We start from the raw sequence: 19,480 nt of genomic DNA on the forward strand, positions 1-19,480 counted from the left end.
ATTGTGAAAAGCAGTACGATGATAAAGGAAAAAGTTATCTCTGAAGGGTCAGACACAAGCGCTTTGCTTGAGTTATTTGAAGTAAATTCTTTATGGAAATTATTCTTTTTCTTTTTTTTTTTTTTTCATGATGAAGCTGTTGCCATCTCTGATATTTCCTGGCTTTACAGTAAAGAGGAACAAGGGAAGCAGAGCAAATACAGCAACTTAGGGCACATTTACTTGGCTTTTTTAGTTCTTAAACAATGCTTCTGTGTATCTCTGTTGGATTTGTTGTTGTAGAATGAATGATAAACAGAAAAATATCCTGAACAAAGTGAAATTTTGGTTCCTTTATTATTGGAGTCAAAGTTTAGAATGATTTATTGCAATAGTAAACTGGTTTTATAAAACGTAAGTCTTGCACACACAGTAAAGCAGTGACTGACTTTTGGGCACAAGCTCTAGTGCTGTATCTGACATGTATCCTATGTCACTGCCTTGTTTATTCTATTTTTTCCTCTCCTTTTTAGCTGAATGCTTCTTGGTTGGAAAAGGCAATTTGTAGCTAGTGCCGAGAACTAAATGTGCTTATGGAGTAAAGGTCAGAGTTCTGCATTTCCTCATTCCTTACTTAAAAAAACCCAAAACAAAACCAACAATGAAAAACACAAAACTACAACCAACCACCCCAAACTCTTCACACTGGCACTACTAGATTGTAAAAGAATCATCTCCTGTCCAGGCAGCATTTTCTCTTACTCCCCGTTTGTGCTGTCTGCTTTTTAAATTTCACCCTTGTTTAGTTGCAGCATGCAATGAATAAGCGCATGATAACGTAAAGGAGAGGCAAGTCCCTTTGACCTATTTTTAGAGCATTAACTTGCTTTGCGTAATCTTACCTCAGTAAGTTTTAGTATTTTGTGCCAAAAGTGGCAGAAGTTGACTATGTTGGGATTTTGGAATCAAAATAAAGATGGGGGGGGGAAGCTGTTTATCCAACCCGCTTCTTTAAAGAGGACTGTTAGCTGCCTCCTACTCACAAATTTAAGACTTCAGGTGGTTTTAAATAAATCAAGAAAATCAAGTTTATTCTGTGCTGTAGCTGCCAATAATTAATTTTTGTTGCAAGCACATTGAGCAGTGCCGCTTCAACTTGTAGGGGCTTGTACAGCATGGAGGGACCTGTTGAGTTCCCTGCTTCTCTCAATACTGGGAGAAGGAGCAGGTCTACACACTCTTCCAGCCTGACCCTGTTCCCAGGTGACCACCTTTTCCTAAGGAGATACGAATGCAAGAGGAGAAATAGAGAGCGGAGAAACCCAGAGCCTATGGCGGCTTGATTAAGGCAGCCTGCACAGGGATTGCCCTGTCTGTGAACTGAGGGGCTGCCCAATTCCTTACTGGCTTTGAGCAGCGTGACTTTGCAAAGGAGCTGGCCCATCAGGTTAGAATCCTATTTCTGTCCTGATACCGCACCAGCTTCCCACGGCACACCTCGTCCACTCCCTGTTTTCAAGTGGTGTAGGTTGCTGGGTTTTTCTCCCCTCATCTTAGGGTTGGCAGAGGTGTTTTGTGTCTGGGCGGTACTGGGAGCTGGAGTTTTAGGCTTTCTTAGGTCTGGCTTGTCCTGGCATTCTGCTTCTGTGTACTTCTCTGTGGCCAGGTGCAAAGCAATAAAAAGGAGAGAAATGAAGGTGGGCTAGGCACAGAAAGAAAAGGTGCAAGACACTAGGTTGAAAAACTAGAGGGAAAATAAGAAACACATGAGTGAGGAATGTGGAAAAAAAAAAATAACAAAGCTAGCTGGGACTCAGCAGGTAGAGTTCAAAACAGAAGATTCTAAGGAAAAGTCAGGAAGTTATTTGGAAAGAAGTGCAACTGAAGGAATTGTTCACGAAACCTGTTACTAAAACAAGTTTCAGTTTTAGGTCAGAAAAGGAAGGTGATTAGAGCTGCTTGACTGAAAAGGAAGCATTTGTGCGCCCCATGGATTTCTCACTGCTTACATGCAAGCTGGTCCTTTGATGATGTTCCTACTTCAGGTTCCTGGGTTCATTTTTGTGAGTTGTTTGCTCTTTTCCCTAAGATCAGATGGAAGAGCTGTCTTGGCTTTTTCTAAAGAGGGCATTAGTTTGCCTCCCCCACCTCCACACATTCTAGAAATTCACATCAAACAGTTACAAGTAAACGCATGCAGAAGAATGGCTAAGAGTCAAAGCAGGATCAGAGGACGTTGTCAGGTCTGGATTCCACAGGCTCGGAGTCTATAGTCTGGATTTTGAGTCAGTGTATGCAAAGCAACGAAGAACAGGGTGGTTCACCAAGTGAGTAACTCAATTATTCAGGAACTCCAAGATTCCTGGCATTTTTAAAGTATTAACATTTTTTCCCCCCACAGTAACATCAGAATTTATGCCTGGGACCTATTTATGAATTCTGCATTACAATAAGATGCAGTTCCACAAGCTGCAAGCCGCTTGGTTCTACTTCATTCAGCAGCTGTGCTAGTGCTTTAGTGGCACATGGCCTGTGCCACAGCTGTACGAGGGCAGGCTCTGAGCCTGAAACGCGTGCTCCTCCCTCTTGAAGCCAATAGCCTGTGATTTACACAGCATCAACTAAACGTCTAACAGCTTTATTCCCTATGGATTTTGCCTTGTATTGTGCTAAATGTTAATTTCTCTTTAATGCATATTGTGTTTAGCTTAATTTCATGGCAAGGTAAATACATAGCCACAACATAGCACCACATTTATAAAATGGATATTTAAAGGTGCTCTATTGCTTTTCATAAATGCTTCAGGCATCGCTAGCCACTGCAAAGAACACGGCCCCTGTGAATTTGCTGACTCTATCACGACTCTTTAATAAAAAGATAACCAGTCAGGGCCCCTAGTCACTGCCTACACACCTCTGCCAAAGCCAGTTTGGTTGGCATGTTCCAACAACCGTCTGGCTTAACTCATGAAGTCACTTTATATGGAAAACTTGTACTTGATTAAAACTAGGTTAGTTCCATTTCTGTGTAGAATAAAATTCGGCAGACAGCTTTAGCTTATGTGATTAACAGTTGCCTGGTTTGTAAACTTTATAAAATACTCAGTCCTTGAATCCCAAACTAACGAAACATAACATCATGTTGTTAGGAGCAGTGGATCTTTGGAAATCACACGGTGTTTGTAAAAAGTGCCTTTTTAAGTATTGAGCAACACTTTTGCTTAGAAAGCGCTTCTGAAGGCAAGAAGAAAAAGAGCAAAGAGTTCCTGAAACATTTTAAGTTTGAATTTCCGGAGGGTTTCTCCTTTGTTTGTTTTGTTGCCTAGAAACTGACCTAAATAAGAGACTCCATGTAGACAGTGTGTTCTCTGGTAGAGGCTCTCTAATGGAAAAGGGCTGTTTAATTGATAGGAGCAGCAACACAAAGCACGCACGAAGAGCAAACGCCTAACAGTCACTTTGTCAAGGCAGCAAGTCAGCTGCTTAAGACTGAGACCTGTCTTCTTCTGCTTTAGCTTAAGTAGATAAACTTGTTCATCTTTCATTTTGCCAGCTGTTCTGAATGTTGTGGATCAATATCCTTATTTCTACTTTATCCTTAATCTGTCCAGTGATTTTAACCTATCTTGTTAACAAGACATGCATAGCATCTATAGGTGTGAATTTAAAAACCTACGTAGTGAGATGTACACTCACATAATCTGTGTCCCCTCTCCCACCATGTTCTGTGGAGGATCTGAATTTCAGCTACATGGGCTGGGTGGAATGGAGACAGGAATAGCACCAGTGACTGGCAATAGCTAGAAAAACAGGAGACCAGCAAGATACTGGGGCACCACTCTACACCCCAAGGCTCCTTAAAGAACACATGACAAATGGACAGACTTCATATACATAATCTATGATTATTCAGCAGCAAGTGATGAAGTCACAGAGCATAAATCCAGCCTCTGGCCCGCAGCTCACTGGATACTGTCAAAGCATTGACTGCCCAAAACACTTTTGCTTGAGAGGATACTAATCTTTTTTATTTTGTTTTTAGAGGACTGGAGTCAAATATCACTGTTAACAGTTACTGTACAGAATAGCTAAAAACTTTTTCTTCTTTTTATTATTAATAAATTTTGTTCCTGGCAGTTCAGTATTGTACATTCAGTACAGAATGAATATTTCAAACCCACAAGATTTTCTTACTCATAACTGGATGAAAATAGTGCAGGTCTATTTTACATCTTCTCTTGTACAACTTCAGGGACAACAAACTTTCTTTGGAAAAAAAAAAGATCCCAAACTAGTAATCTCTGTGTTCAGACTCCTAGGCCAAAGCCTTAACTGAATGCTTTACATTTGTCTCCTGAATAGAAATGGCCTGATTTCCAGAAATGCTGACTTTTCTTAGTTCTCAGTGACCTCAATGGACTCTGAAGAGCACCTCTAACATCTGAGACTCATGCTCCTTTTTTTTTTCCCCTCTTTAAAGCCTAAATATGGATTTATAAGCCTGATTATTAGAAATCTAGATTTGAGAATCTGGCCGGAAAAATAGCGCACCTAATTTCTTTATTCATTGATTTCTTCTTCATCATCTTCAAATGCTTCCTCTCCATCGTTTGCTGTTGCTTCCTGGTATTGCTGATACTCTGAAACCAGATCATTCATGTTGCTTTCTGCTTCTGTAAATTCCATTTCATCCATTCCTTCTCCTGTGAACCAGTGGAGGAAGGCCTTTCTCCTGAACATGGCCGAAAACTGCTCCGAGATCCTTTTGAAGAGCTCTTGAATAGCAGTACTGTTGCCAATGAAGGTGGAAGCCATCTTGAGGCCACGAGGAGGTATGTCGCACACTGCCACCTTGACATTGTTTGGGATCCACTCCACAAAGTAACTGCTGTTCTTGTTCTGGATGGCCAACATCTGCTCATCAACCTCCTTCATGGACATGGGACCACGGAAGACGGTAGCCACTGTCAAATATCGCCCATGTCTTGGGTCACAGGCTGCCATCATATTTTTGGCATCAAACATCTGCTGGGTAAGCTCTGGAACGGTGAGTGCTCGGTATTGTTGGCTGCCTCGGGCAGTCAAAGGAGCGAAGCCTGGCATGAAAAAGTGAAGGCGTGGGAAAGGGACCATATTTACTGCCAGCTTCCGGAGGTCAGCATTTAGTTGGCCGGGAAAACGCAGGGATGTAGTTACTCCACTCATGGTAGCAGAAACCAAGTGGTTTAAATCGCCATATGTTGGAGTGGTGAGCTTCAGGGTGCGGAAGCAAATGTCATACAAAGCTTCATTGTCAATGCAGTAGGTTTCATCTGTATTTTCAACCAGCTGGTGAACTGAGAGTGTAGCATTATAAGGCTCCACCACTGTATCAGAAACCTTTGGAGAAGGCATGACACTAAAGGTATTCATTATCCTGTCAGGATATTCCTCTCGTATCTTGCTGATGAGTAGGGTTCCCATGCCAGACCCTGTCCCTCCTCCCAGGGAATGAGTGAGCTGGAATCCTTGCAAGCAATCGCAGTGTTCGCACTCTTTTCTTACTACATCAAGTACGGAATCAACCAACTCTGCCCCTTCTGTATAGTGTCCTTTAGCCCAGTTGTTTCCTGCACCAGTTTGTCCTAAAATAGCACACGATAAGGAAAGAAAATATACAAAATTATTGGCAAGGTTTGGTATTTGCATGCCAAACGGATTCACATCTGTAACAAAAGCTGCTATAAATCTGTCAGGTAGAAAACTGTGCTCTTCAGTTTTGCCTACAAATATTTTTGGAAGTATCAACATAAGTTATTTATATACTTTCCTTTTGCCTCAAATCCCTGGTAGCTTTCATTTATGTCTTTGGGTTGTTTTTTTCTTTTTCAGTATTTAACCTTCCACAAATGCAAAGACGGCCTTGACTCCCTGTTTTGAAAGCTTTCGTACTCCAAATCCTACTTATTCCATAAACAGAACACAACTGTTTAATATTTAAATACTTTCTATTTATAAGGACCATGATGTCTACAAAGCTAAATCACAGACATACATTTGTAAATGAAAGGTTCTGAAATGGAGACACAGAGGCATTGCTGTCGGTCAAGGATAAGGCTAGGCTTCAGAAGTCCTATTCAACTCGTTATATCAAGAACTATAGCTTTTTGAATTCATGGTTACCTAGCCTGAATGAAAATACTGATCAACAGAAGCTTCAAGAATGTTATTTCAAAAACTTGGGAGTTAAGTGCCTTTTAGCTTTTACTGGTTTCCCTACAAACTCACTATTCTTTAGGATCTACAAAGCAACTTGCAAAATTGGATTACTGACATTTCATGAGCCCCTCGTTTTCTCCTAAAGGCTTCCATGTTCCTTCTACGTGCCACTCGATTTATTAAGATGGACAGTCTGGATCTTTTGCTATGTCACTATTTTGTTATTACTTAGATAACAAGAAGGATTAAATGCGCAATAAAGTTTTTAATAGCATTCCTCACATTGACTACTACACACACTGTGCCACTGAACTCAGCGGTACTCTTGTGAGTGGTATTCAGAAAGAGCAACAGTTTCAGAATCAGGTATAGAGCTGTCAACTTCTGTGTTGCTCTCCAAGGCCTTCCTCTTCCTTCCTATTACCATGTCTCATTTCAATTCCCAGTACACCATGTTGGTGCCAAACATATGAATCAGGGAAACTGCTTGCTGGGATATTGTTTAAACATGATGTACTTGATTTTCACTGTATAAATGCTTGGTTTCCTCATGATGTATTTGGTTAGTTAATGCATTGTTCTATATGTTGCTCTCATTTTCACTCTTTGAACACAGGGAACTCGGCACTTCCTGTCCAGCTGGGCAAAGCACACAGTAACATCCTTCCAGAATTAAATCTGTTTGTAACCATCTGCAGCCTGCTTGAGCAGATCGTCTACTACAGACAGGGCAGCACATCAAGCTGCACACTAACAAATGGACATCACTCCAAGATGCAGAAAGATCCTAACAAAGCCAAATTCTGCATTCAGGACATTATTTTGCAGATTTCCCCTTATGTAAACATTGTATCATCCTTCAGTGGTCAATGAGATAAGGAGAAAATGGAGAGCAGGAGGGAATGAAGAACAGGAACAAAGAACAAGGTAAGAGGAGAATGGTAATTATTCTCACAAACGAGGAAAATACACTTTCATGGGGAAAAAAAGAATCAGTAGAGACTGATTTTACTTGCTTTTGCTTAGTTTGCAGATTAAGTTTGGAGGTAAAATGCCTAATAGAGGTGGACTTGTCCTCCTTCTGGCCCTCCACTGTGTTAGACACCCTCAGTCTTAATTTGAATCGCACAAACTCCTAGACGTCACCTCTCTATTGCACTAATATGACCTTCGTATTTAAATTGCTGAGTGTAACTGCAGCAGCAGCTGCCTACGCCAATACTAACGGCTTCCCTCCAGCCCACAACTATCAGTTGCTCCCGCAGTAACACTGCACTTTGTCCACCAGTCAGCCACCTGCTGAGGGTCTCCGATATTTTCATCTGAAATTTCCTGCTGTGCACATGTATATGCCCAGTAATCGGATACCTCCAGACCCACCGGCTCTATAGCACCACATAGAACATGCACAATAAGCCCTGGAAGCTCCAGACTTCCTACTCATGACAATACAGTACAGTCTGGAGGTGCCATGGCCTTGACAAGGCTGCTGTACACCTGGAAATCTTGATCATGACCCCGTAAAACCCTGCTGGATGCCCTCCACTTATCAGGTACCTACCAAACATCTGAAAATATCAGACAAACAAAATCATCAAATTTCACCAGGTCTAAAACTCTAGGTGGAAAATGAGCACATGGCCACAAAAATCAGGACTCAGCAGATCTTTTGCCGATCCTGGAAGCTCTGCATTATATGCAGCCCATCTCTAGCATCCTACCTCTGCATTTTCTCACTGGGCATTTAGCAAGATCTGAAGGAAGTTTACACAAAGCAATCCCACAATTGATCTGCATTCTTGGTACCTCCAGATCCTTCTACCACTATTTCTTTCTGTAACGCATTGTAGGGTTATCATGTGCGTTCAGGTTGAGCTGCACATGCATAGAAGTCACTTGTCTAAAGCTGAAATTACTTTTTAATCACTAAAATGGCAACTATTTCCTGCAATCTTCTTTCCTCTTTTCACTACCTGAAATAAAAGAAAGCTGAGAAGAGAGATCAGTAGCTTGCACACCAATGCTTAGAAGCCCAGTGTGAACACCCTTAGTGTAGAACTAGCCATATGATTTAGAGGGAAGGGTAGCTCCTTTGACTGGCTAACAGCCTTTTTTTTCATTGCTCCTACTAGTTCAGAAAACTTAAATTGAGGTGGTATCCATACAGCAAAGCTAGCAAGAGTGTACACAAGAATAACAAATGCAGAAATGTACAAATAAAAACTGGTTAACAAGAGGAGATACATCAGAGTTCACAGCAGTTCCTGGTGGGCAATCATATGCTGTTGGAAGGCCAGGAGATCTGCTGCTCTCATACAGCAAGATCATTCCACTTGTGCTTCTTCACCTTTCAGATTGCTACCTTGCCAACACAAGCGTTAGAGCACAAGGATTATTTTAAGCGTCCATCTCAATCCCCTACTAGTCTGAGCTAAAATTCCTGTATCTGGAATGTTGATCATGGACTCTGTATACCTGAATGAAATTCTGACTGATGGTCCACAGTTACTTGCTATGGAGACATGCGCATACACAAGCAGAGGTGGAAAACATCTTCATCAAAATGAGTCCTAACAGCCTGGGGTACAACACTATGGATTGCCAGCTTCTGCCAAAAAATCCTTTGTGGGCCCAGGCCAGATTTTTAAAAGAGGAAACAAAATGCTTTGTTGGCGTTTAACACAGAAGATCATTACTTCAGCGCTCAGGCAGCCATTCTGCATTATTCAGCAGGTTGGGAGAACAGTGCCTGATGCTGGCAGGGGCCTCTGTCAGATACCAAGTTGATCACATGCTGTTGGTTCATTGTTAGCTCAGCAGGAAGGGAATACAGTGAACTGGACTATTGTTGCAGATAATCTAAATTGATTTTGCTCGGGTTTTACTGGTGGTATGCCAAACTGTAGAGCTCCAGTTTAAGTATTTCCATAGGTCAGGTGAATTCACTTTCAGAGGGCTTGTGAGGTCCATGCAAGAGAAAGGGAATGAAAGGAGAAACCTGAATATATAAACATACTTCATAAAGTTGCCTATGTCTATGGCTTCTCTCCCTAAGCTTACTTCTATACGTTGTAACTTAAAATTCCTTTGAAAGGGACCTTTAACATCGCTGCTGTGGAGAATATAGGGCAACAACAGGGATAAAAGCTTTAACCCAGTTAAAGACTTGAAGTGACTCTGTACAGCTTCTTTACTTCTCACCTCAACAGCAACAACCCAGGCTGAAGTTTGTTTTATACCACCCAAATAATGTTTATCTTTTCTCTATCCGACCCTGGCCTTGTTCCTTCCTTACGTTAACACAATATACCAAACCGAGTTGCAACCTAAGCTTGCCTTGGCAGGAGGAAACGTGTTTTGTGGCTAGTGCAGACTTGGAAACCAAAAGGACACGAGTTCTCATGGTAGCTTTCATTCAGACTTCCTGTTTCAGCAAGCGGATCACTTAACTTCCACATGCTGTTTCTCCTTTAGTGCAAAGGGACTGATCATGCTTCTGTACTTCATAAGGATGCTACGAAATTTAATCCTGGTAATGTGCATTTTTAAGCTTCGATGGAAAGTCCTACAGAAGTCCAAAGCGAAACAGTAAAGGCTAGAACAACCCTCTGCAAGAACACTGCAAAAACAGAAGTTCCCCACATGCTCTCAGACTGTTCCTCATGATGTTGGAAAATAACCCACGAACTGGCTATACATGACAGTATTTTTCATATTACAGTTGCTATTCCTCCACTGCTTACTGTACTGTAAGGATCTGCTAAAAAAGTTGAATTACACAGCCTACAAACAATTCCATGTTCAAGCATTTAATGTGAATTCAAGTGAAGAACAGTGTGGTTGGTTTGTGGTTGAGGTTACCCACTCCCCCCCTTCCATTTTCTGCAGAATTTCCATGTATTTTGTTGTAAAGAAGTAGTCTCAGGATTTCTCTGGAGTTCATATATATGTAAGGCAAATGTACTTTAACTGAATAGCAGAGGAAACTTTCAGTAGCTGGCCAATTGAAGGAATGATTAGCAGAGGAATGACTTTTTAATTAATGGGATCTTTTAGCTGACTTACAGATCATTGGAATCGTATTGTTAAGCTATCAGCACTTCCCAGTACTAACGATCACTTTGGAATAGGGAGCTTAGATACTTTTAGACGATTCACTTTGTCATCAAACACCTGTTGGATAATTTTGTTTTTTCAAAAAGTGACGTCCACATACCAAAGATGAAATTATCAGGCCGAAAGAGCTGACCAAAAGGACCAGATCGCACACTATCCATGGTTCCCGGCTCCAAGTCCACTAAGACTGCTCTTGGTACGAATTTCTGGGCTACAATAAAAAGTAAGCATGCCCTTAATGTTCTGAAACAAGCTAACATAGTTATAGCTCTCAATACACAAATACATGATGTCTCATATTATTAGTCTAATATAGATTGTACATATATAAATATTTCCTATACAGGAAGTCATGGTGGTGAGAAAACCCAGCACTATCGGAACAAATCAATTCTGCTTGAAAAACAGACCTGACATCTTTTGGGTCATACAGATGGTATAATACATTTTGTAAGCATTACCTTTTCTTAGCAATAGATATGAGGGAGAGAAGTTTCTGATGAGAAAAAATGGATGACGTTTTTGTAAGAAATTAGATAGTATTTTCAGTGAATAATGGGGTGACTGAAGGGTTTATGGTCAAACGATCCTAACATCTCAAGCTTTTATGCTTGAAGGATTCACCTCCACTGAAAGAGCTGCTTGGTGTAGGTGGCAAACAGTAGTAGATTAGCACATTTACCACAAAGCACAAAATAAGGAATCTGTATCCAGTTGAAATTGACAAAGAAAACCAGGTGAATAATACAGATTCATCTGATGTGGGCTAAAGATGAAACGTTCACACTTGCAGGTTCATGCCAACAGACCAAAGGACTCATGATCCCCATTTTACACTGTCAACACTCTTGAACATCAGATTGACTCAGAGGATTTGGGCACCTTTGGCATCTTATTAATGAATCACCGTTGAGTTCTCCATTACCTGTGGCCCAACCTTCTCAGTCACGAAATCAGGGCAGAGTACTGCAGACGCAGGCTCATATAACCAACAGTTTAATTTGGGGCAATTGATAAGGCACATCTGATGAAATAATCATACGTTTGCATAATTTGCTCATATTTGCATACAAATAATAATTTGCTCTTTAAGAGCAAACACGTAGCATAGTGTTAAATAATAAACAAACCTCCATACCCTAAGGACAGCCCCTTGTGCCGTTTCTCTCTGCCTGGGAAGATAACACCCAGTTACCAGTTTGTAAGAAAGTAGATAACCTTTTCTGTGTATAATGGGTGAGCTGGGATCAGCTGGGGGGCTGATGGAATGAGAGGAGAGTGACCAGATGTGCAACACAGCTTTGTAAACCCCCTCTCTCATAGATTTTCCGTGCCCCTTCCCACAGTCTCCAGTCCCACACCCCTCCCCATCCCACACTTACAAGATGATTCATTATAGTAGACATTGATCCTTTCCAGCTGCAGCGCTGAGTCACCGACATAGCCTCCGGCTGGGTCAATGCCATGCTCGTCACTTATCACTTCCCAAAACTACGGGAGGAAAAGGAGAAGCGGGTTGGGAACTCCCCTGCGGAGCTGCGGGGGCCCTGCCCAGCGCCCCGGCTCCACCGCGGGCGGGCGGGAGGCGGCGACCCCGCGGCGCGGCTCGACCCGGCCCGGCCCAGCCGCAGCTGCCGAATTCCTGGCGTGCCCGCCGCCCCTCCCTGCCCGGGACGGGACGGGACGAGGCGGCAGGCAGAAGCCGGGGACGGCACCAGGGTTTAAACCCGACGGCGGCCGCCCAGCTCCTCGCCGGGACGGGCTGCGGCGTTCCAGCGTTCGGAGGGGGCTGCTCGGACTTCTGCCGCCCTTCCCCGCTTTCCAGCCACGGCCCGACCAGTTTAAACGTAAAAAATAATAATGGAAAAATAATTTAAAAAATAAAGCCTCGTTCGGTTTCGGCACTTCCCAAAGCCTTTTATGGTCACGGGGAGAGGCGAGATGCGCCGTGTCCCGCGTCCCGAGCGCGCCCGGCACCTCCCGGCAGCGGCTGGCTCGGGAAGCGGGACGGCAGCGGCCGGCGGCGGGGGGCGGCTGGCGCATCCCAACCCCGCCGCACGGAACAGCCCGGAGAAGCGGCCGGGCGAGGCTCCGCGAGCGGCGGGCAGGCAGCGGCAGCCGCGGCCCCGGGTCCCCTCAGGCTCACCTTCGTCCCGATCTGGTTTCCGCACTGGCCCGCCTGGATGTGCACGATCTCCCTCATGGCGATACCCCCCTCGCGCCTCGGCTCCGCTCTCCCGCCGCCCGGCCCGGCTGTGCGCGGGGCCGCCCGATGGGGCGGCGCTTTTATGGGCTCCGAGGCGGCGCGCGCCCACCCCCGCCCCCCCCCCCCCCCGCCGCCGCGGCTCACCCAACGGCCGGCGCCCTGCGCGCGCTCCGCCAGCGGCCGCCCCCTCCCCCCCGGCGGGGGCCGCCCTCGCCCCGTCCGCGGAGCGGCCGCGCCGCCGGGTCAAGGCGGGCGGTGGGTCGCGCTTTGTATCGTCGGCCTCTCACCGTTTCCTCATCCGCGGTGAAGGCCCCGGTCCCGGGGGGTTCTTCTCCTGCCCCAGGGGTGGCTCCCGTCCTCTTCCTCCGTCTGCCGCCCCGTCGGGCGGGCAGGTTGCAACCTTGGCTGAAGTGGCAGCATCCAGAGAAACGGGTGGGACTTCTCGATGCCCTGCCAAAGGCCATTTTCTTCGTGTCGCTGTTTTCTGGTGCGGTTTTGCCAGCAGATAACAAGCTGCAGCCTGGAAATGGTACCTGGGAAGGCAAGCAGTGTCTGTGGAGCAGCTTTCCTGAAAGCTCGTGTCACCACAATGCAGAGCATGTCCTGGAATATGTAGAGTTTGGATAGCTTGATTTTCAATGAAAAGGGAGATTTACTTTCTCCTACAGAGACGAAACAAGTTCCCTCATGTCCTGCATCTCCTTTTATGATCCTTTTAGGTAGCAGTTGCATGGTTTCCCAGGTAGAGAAAATCTATGTAGCATATGCTGATACACAGCCCTGGTGGGAGGCATCTGTCTTATGTGCATCTTTACTGTCTGACCACATCGCTGCTGCTGTGCAATGGCAGCCCTGAGGCCAGAGTTACAGAATCTCATTATCTGCTTGATCAAAGTCATCCAGCTGGGATTGTCCAGGAGAAGAATCTTGAGTGCTCTCTCCATCTTGAATACAGTTAAAATAACTCTCATCAATCAATAGATAACCCCCAAATAACCCAAAATCTATACCTGGGCTGGGAGGTCACCTCCTTCTTGCCTGCCCTTGTGTTGCTGTGACATGACCGATGTCCAACCTTGCCTTTTCATGTTTTCCAATAGAGCTAGCAGCTTCTTGCAAATGACCTGTGAGTAGCCCACACACACCATGCCAGGCTGAGTCAAATGTCTTTCTGACATCAGTGAAGCAGCTGGAGGATCAGTGCGTTTGCCTTGCAAGCAGCCACAAGCGCAAGATTGGATACTATGTGCCTTTTTCTCTGCCGAAGGACTCAAATAAATGTCCTTCTGTGTGTGATCTGCGTTTCTGGAAGAGATCCATGAACAAGTCATTTGTTTAGCAGCCTGATTAGTGAGGTTGTCTTGGGCTTTTGCTTGATTCTGTATGTCCTTGAATATGCCTTTCAGGCCTGGCTTTCCCTACGCTTTGCAAATCACAGAATCACAGAATGGTTAGAGTTGGAAGGGACCTCAGAGATCATCTAGTTCCAACCCCTCTGCCATGGGCAGGGACACCCTCCACTACACCAGGTTGCCCAAAGTCTCATCCAACCTGGCCTTGAACACTTCCCTTGTCTTATCACTACACGCCCTTGCAAAAAGCCCCTCTCCAGCTTTCCTGTAGGCCCCCTTTAGGCACTGGAAGGCTGCAAAAAGATCACCCTGGAGCCTTCTCTTCTCCAGGCTGAACAGCCCCAACTCTCTCAGCCTGTCTTCATAGGATAAGTGCTCCAGCCCTTGGACCATCTTCGTGGCCCTCTTCTGGACTCACTCCAGCAGCTCCGTGTCCTTCTTGTGTTGGGAACTCCAGAGCCATATATTTTTTATGGCTTGTACTTGCCAGCAACTTGTCTGTTATGATCATTTCTGCTGATATGCCACTTTTTAAAATTCAGTTAGTTCCCAGGTCCAGCTCATGGTAAGACTGAGTATGTGTTCCCTATAGGCACACACACATGCATGTGGATACACACACTCACCCACCACCACCACACATGTATACATACACATGTGGCTGGCCACAGATTTACACATGCAGAAAACACAGCACTCGTGCAAACACAAACTGCAATAATGGCCTCATCCTGTTCCCCTCTCTGGCTGATCAGGATAGAAGCCCATTAATGGAAAAAAAATATGTATTTGTATAGAATCATAGAATCACAGAATCATACAATGGTTTGAAGATCATCTGGTCCAAACCACCTGCAGTGAGCAGGGACATCTTCAACCAGATCAGGTTGCTCAGAGCCCCTCCAACCTGGCCTTGAATGTTTCCAGGGATGGGGCATCTACCACCTCTCTAAACAATCTTTTCCAGTGTTTCACCATGCTCATCATAAAAAATTTCTTCCTTTTATCTAGTCTAAATTTACCCTCTTTTAGTTTAAAACCATTAGCCTTTGTCCTATCGCAACAGCCCTGCTAAAAAGTCTGTCCTTATATTTCTTATGAGCCTCCTTTAAGTATTGAAAGGCCTCAGTAAGGTCTCCCTGGAGCCTCCTCTTCTCCAGACTGAACAACCCCAACTCTCTTGGCATGTCCTCAGAGGAGAGCTTGTCGTGGTTTAGCCCAGCCAGCAACTGAACACCACACAGCTGCTTGCTCACTCTCTCCCACACCAGGGGAATAAGGAAGAGAATTAAAGGGTAAAAGGGAAGGAGACCCATGGACTGAGATAAGAACAATTTAATAATAATAATAATATATGAATATATATATATAATAATAATATATACAAACAAGTGATACACAGTATAATTGTTCACCACCTGATGACCAACACTTGTCCTGTCCTGGCAAATGATCTTGAAACTGATAAGACCCGACAACGCAATCCTGGGCAAGCAAGAGGCTCAAAACCAAAAGAGAACAAGTGAGAGAGAGCACTCCGAGAGTCTGAGAGAGAGAGAGAGCCCTTGGAAGAGAGTTCTCAGAAGAGCGGAAACACTTCTTCCCAGTCAGCCCTCATCTATATACTAGGCATGACGCTGCATGATGTGGAATACTTCATTGGCCAATTTGGCCCTCAATCCTGGATCTAAGTTCAAATCATAAGGAGAGTCGTGGACCCTCTGTCCCGGCCATGCTCCCCCCGAGCCTGTCGTGCTCCTGCACACTGGCAAAAACACAGGAAGCTGAAAAGTCCTTGATGTCTCAGCACCAACTATAAACATCAGTGCACTATCAACATTCTTCTCATAACCAATCTCAGAATAAAACCAAAACACAGAGCTCTTCTAGCTCCTAAAAAGAAAAATTAACTTGTCCCAGTCAAAACCAGGGCACAGGTGTTCCAAACCTCTGATCATTTTTGTGGCCCTCCTCTGGACCCGTTCCAACAGGTCCATGTCCTTCTTATGTTTTGGACCCCAGAGCTGAACACAGTACTCCAGGTGGGGTCTCACGAGAGCAGAGCAGAGGGGCAGAATCACCTCCCTCGACCTGCTGGCCACGCTTCTTTGGATGCAGCCCAGGATACAGTTGGCTTTCTATACCATATGGATCCCTCCAGTAGCTGGTCTTAGGACACTCAGCCTATTCAATATCTGGACCCTCGATCCCCAGTTACCTCACACAGAGACACAAACGGGCGAACAAGTCTCTCTGGTAGCTGGTCCAGATTTGTGACCTTACCAGCAGTTGACCCCTAGATCCTACCACAGTCTCCCCAGTAGCTGGTTTGGACCCCCTGGTTCCTCTAGTAGCCAACTCATAGATCCTCTGATCTCTTGCCTGGACTTATGGCTGCTCCAAAACTTGATTCCCAAGCTTCTTACCTTACTCTCCAGCTAGCCTGGCTTGCTGTTTACTAGTGACCACACACCGATATACAGATCCACAGTCCACATGGTTGGACTCGATGATCTCTGATCTCTAAGGTCTTTTCCAACCTAGAAATCTATGAAATCTATGAAATCTATGAAATAATGCGTATGCACTCTGATCTCTCCAGTTGCTCTATCACAGACACACTGACCTCTATGACTTGTGGCCCTCACTTCTCATTACTGGCACTCAGACCATCATACACACACATATACACAAAATATAGACACCCCCCTCACCTAGGAAAATTATTAAAATACAGTTTAATAAGACAGACTGAGGTGGTCAGGTGGAAGGCACAGCCAGACAGGCATACCAACCAGCAACCTGTTTACACCAAACCATCCTGTTTTAGCCCTGTATCCTTTTATTTTTCCACACCAAACCACCTTTATACCCCGCTTCCACCACCTTTGATTCTTCCTTTAAATATCCCATAAGTAGCCTTGTGCAATCCCAGAGATGCTCTTCCCCTCCATCCCCTAAAGAGTCCTATACCATTGAAGGCAGTGTCCCCTCTCTGTACAGTGATCCATGGAGCCTATCCCTCTGACTGTTGGTGATGGGTGTCACACCTGGCCCACAGGCTGATCCCTATCTAGGAGGAGCTGGGGCAGGGGCTCCTTTTCTCTGGTTATGCTTTGGGGTTCCCCCACCTGCCAGTGTTCCTCTGTGCTCCTTTGTGTTCATGGAAATAAGCCTTGAATCATATAATCCAGCAGCAGATCAAACCCATTTAATCATCTGAATCAAATGATATTTTGAGAATAGAAGAAGGAAAAAATGGACACAAGTAAGCCAGTGTGCTGGTTTTGGCTGAGATAGAGTTAATTTTCTCAAGAGTAGCTAGGATGGGGCTGTGTTTTGGATTTGTGCTGAAAACAGTGTTGATAACACAGGGATGTTTTTGTTATTGCTGAGCAGTGCTTACACACAGTCAAGGCCTTTTCTGCTTCTCACCCCACCCCACCAGTGAGTAGGCTGTGGGTGTGAAAGAGGCTGGGAGGGGACACAGCTGGGACAGCTGATCTCAACTGACCAAAGGGATATTCTACACCGTATGACGTCACACTCAGCATATAAAGCTGAGGGAAGAAAAAAGAAGGAGGGGACGTTCGGTGTGATGGCATTTGTCTCCCCAAGTCATCGTTACGTGTGATGGAGCCCTGCTTTCCTGGAGATGTCTGAACACCTGCCTGCCGATGGGAAGTAGTGAAGGAATTCCTTGTTTTGCTTTGCTTGTGCACGGCTTTTGCTTTACCTCAACCCACGAGTTTTCTCGCTTTTATCCTTCTGATTCTCTCTCCCACCCATGGAAGAGGAGTGAGCAAGTGGCTGTGCGGTGCTTAGTTGCTGGCTGGGGTTAAACAGCGAGTGAGGTGGTAAAAGAAGCAAATAAAAGAATATCGTAGTAGAACCTCTAGTTCTCCTGAAAAGTTCTGTAGGTTGCCTTGCCAGTATTTGTAATCTTTGAAAGGTTTGTCTACTGTTTGGGAGCGCAGTTGGTCAAACACCTTTTAGAGGCCAAAACTTCAGCCAGTTTCCCACACGTACAAAGTAACCCAGTGAAGACCATGTGAGATGGTAGAACTGTGTGTGTGGTGAAGGTGAGCAACAGTTTACCCAACAAATTTGCATCTCACTTGTACACATTTTATAGCTATGTAAATATGTTCTAATATTCATTTAGACCTGAATTGACCTGCTGCTTCTCTGTGGTTTACTGCTAGTAATCTGAAAAGAAACAACACCCTTTTGTTGGTCATTGAATGTAAATGAACCTTCAAATCCTTTTCATCCATGCTTGCGTTCACTTAGTAGTTCAGCTGACTTAGGAGGTGGAGGTGCCATTATAACCTATGTCCACAAAAGCCTACACATTCTCTTTAAGTCTTCACAGGCTTGGTCTGGGATTTTAAAGGCACTTAGGTGTTTCAAAATCCTACTATGTACTTAACTGCTATGGATTACTTCTGGATGTATTTTAAACCCCCACTAAATACGTCTTGGAAATTTAAGGCACCTAAATGTCTTTAAAGATTTCTCTTCAGGTGCTTCATCTGACTGAGTCCATGAGATTCATTCTACAAATAGATTAACATAGGAACACAGTGTAAATTCTGTACAATGGATTTTCATTTGTTATGTTTGGCTGTGTAGTCTCTTTCTCAGATGCCTGTAATATATATTGACTTCTAACCTTAATAACTCAGTCTTTTTTTCCTTCCCATTCACTTCATAGGCTAATTTAATATTTAGACTATGCTTTTTTTCACCATGCACGAAATAGGAAGAAAGCTTTCTTAAGATTTCACTTGCAGATTTACTCCATTCATTGTTTTTCCTTTTTCCTTCCTTTTGCAATTTTAACTCCACTTCTGATGTTAAGAAAAAAAATCAATTAATATATCAATTAATATATTCAACCTGAAAAATTAGTAAAATGTTGCGATAGCTACGAACTGTCAGCCTGAATTTGTGAATTCATGCTCCAGACAGCCTCTTGAACAGTCACTTTACATGACTTACATCCTCAAAGTATCTCTTGCTCCAAGGTGTGGAAGCAAATGATTAAATAGTAAAAGATGTCCATGCTTGCTTTTTAGGGAGTGGCATGACCCTTTATGATAGATGGATTAAGGAATATCTGACTGCTAGGTCAAGTCTGGATTAGTCTGAGATTTCTAGCTGGTGAAAGCCTAGAACAGTTCATTTCCACTGGAGAGCTCTTTGGTGCTCCAATGTGATGGGCAGAGCCCATGTGGTCCTTCATTCTTGTTAGTCCAGACTGATAAGGATCCTGGCTGTCAGCAGTGGCATCAGGGAGTAACAGCAAATATTACAGTTACATTGTCATAATGCTCTTATGGGAGATCCAGCTTCCTCAAAAAGCTGTGTACATTCATGGTCAAGACAAACTGGTGGGGCCACGTGGCGTTGCAGAGCTTCCAGTGTTCTTAATCTTTTCTTATGTATTCCTTGCTCTTGCAAAAGCTAAAATAAAAATGGATGCCTACAAGATGATGTATTTCACAAGACAGGACAAAATGTGTAAGATGTCCATGCTACCAAGTAGAAGGATTTTCCAGTAATAGCAGCCCAAGCAACTGTCATCTCCCACAGTCTCATGGAAATTTGCTTTAATGCCCTGGAA

General features: G+C 44.3%; 1 protein-coding gene across 1 annotated transcript; it reads right to left on the bottom strand.

Moving 5' to 3' along the window:
- Positions 1-3,959: 3,959 nt before the first annotated feature.
- On the bottom strand, positions 3,960-12,519 carry TUBB6 (tubulin beta 6 class V). Its single transcript, XM_086609192.1, has 4 exons — positions 12,440-12,519; positions 11,676-11,784; positions 10,394-10,504; positions 3,960-5,603 (listed from the first exon to the last, which is right to left on the bottom strand). The coding sequence occupies exons 1-4, from the start codon at positions 12,494-12,496 to the stop codon at positions 4,540-4,542; spliced, it is 1,341 nt and encodes a 446-aa protein (XP_086465318.1). The 5' UTR covers positions 12,497-12,519; the 3' UTR covers positions 3,960-4,539.
- Between the last annotated feature and the right edge of the window lie 6,961 nt (positions 12,520-19,480).

Source organism: Tauraco erythrolophus, chromosome 3 (genome assembly GCF_009769465.1).
Source record: "Tauraco erythrolophus isolate bTauEry1 chromosome 3, bTauEry1.pri, whole genome shotgun sequence".
NCBI lineage: Eukaryota > Metazoa > Chordata > Aves > Musophagiformes > Musophagidae > Tauraco > Tauraco erythrolophus.

What these genes read in the sequence shown, in the direction of transcription:
- TUBB6 (XM_086609192.1), bottom strand. Translation starts at nt 12,496, where the DNA reads ATGAGGGAGATCGTGCACATCCAGGCGGGCCAGTGCGGAAACCAGATC. An exon ending in CTACTATAATGAATCATCTT is followed by an intron (nt 10,505 to 11,675) that starts GTAAGTGTGGGA and finishes TTTTTATTGTAG; the next exon opens with CCCAGAAATTCGTACCAAGA. An exon ending in GCCTGATAATTTCATCTTTG is followed by an intron (nt 5,604 to 10,393) that starts GTATGTGGACGT and finishes GTGCTATTTTAG; the next exon opens with GACAAACTGGTGCAGGAAAC.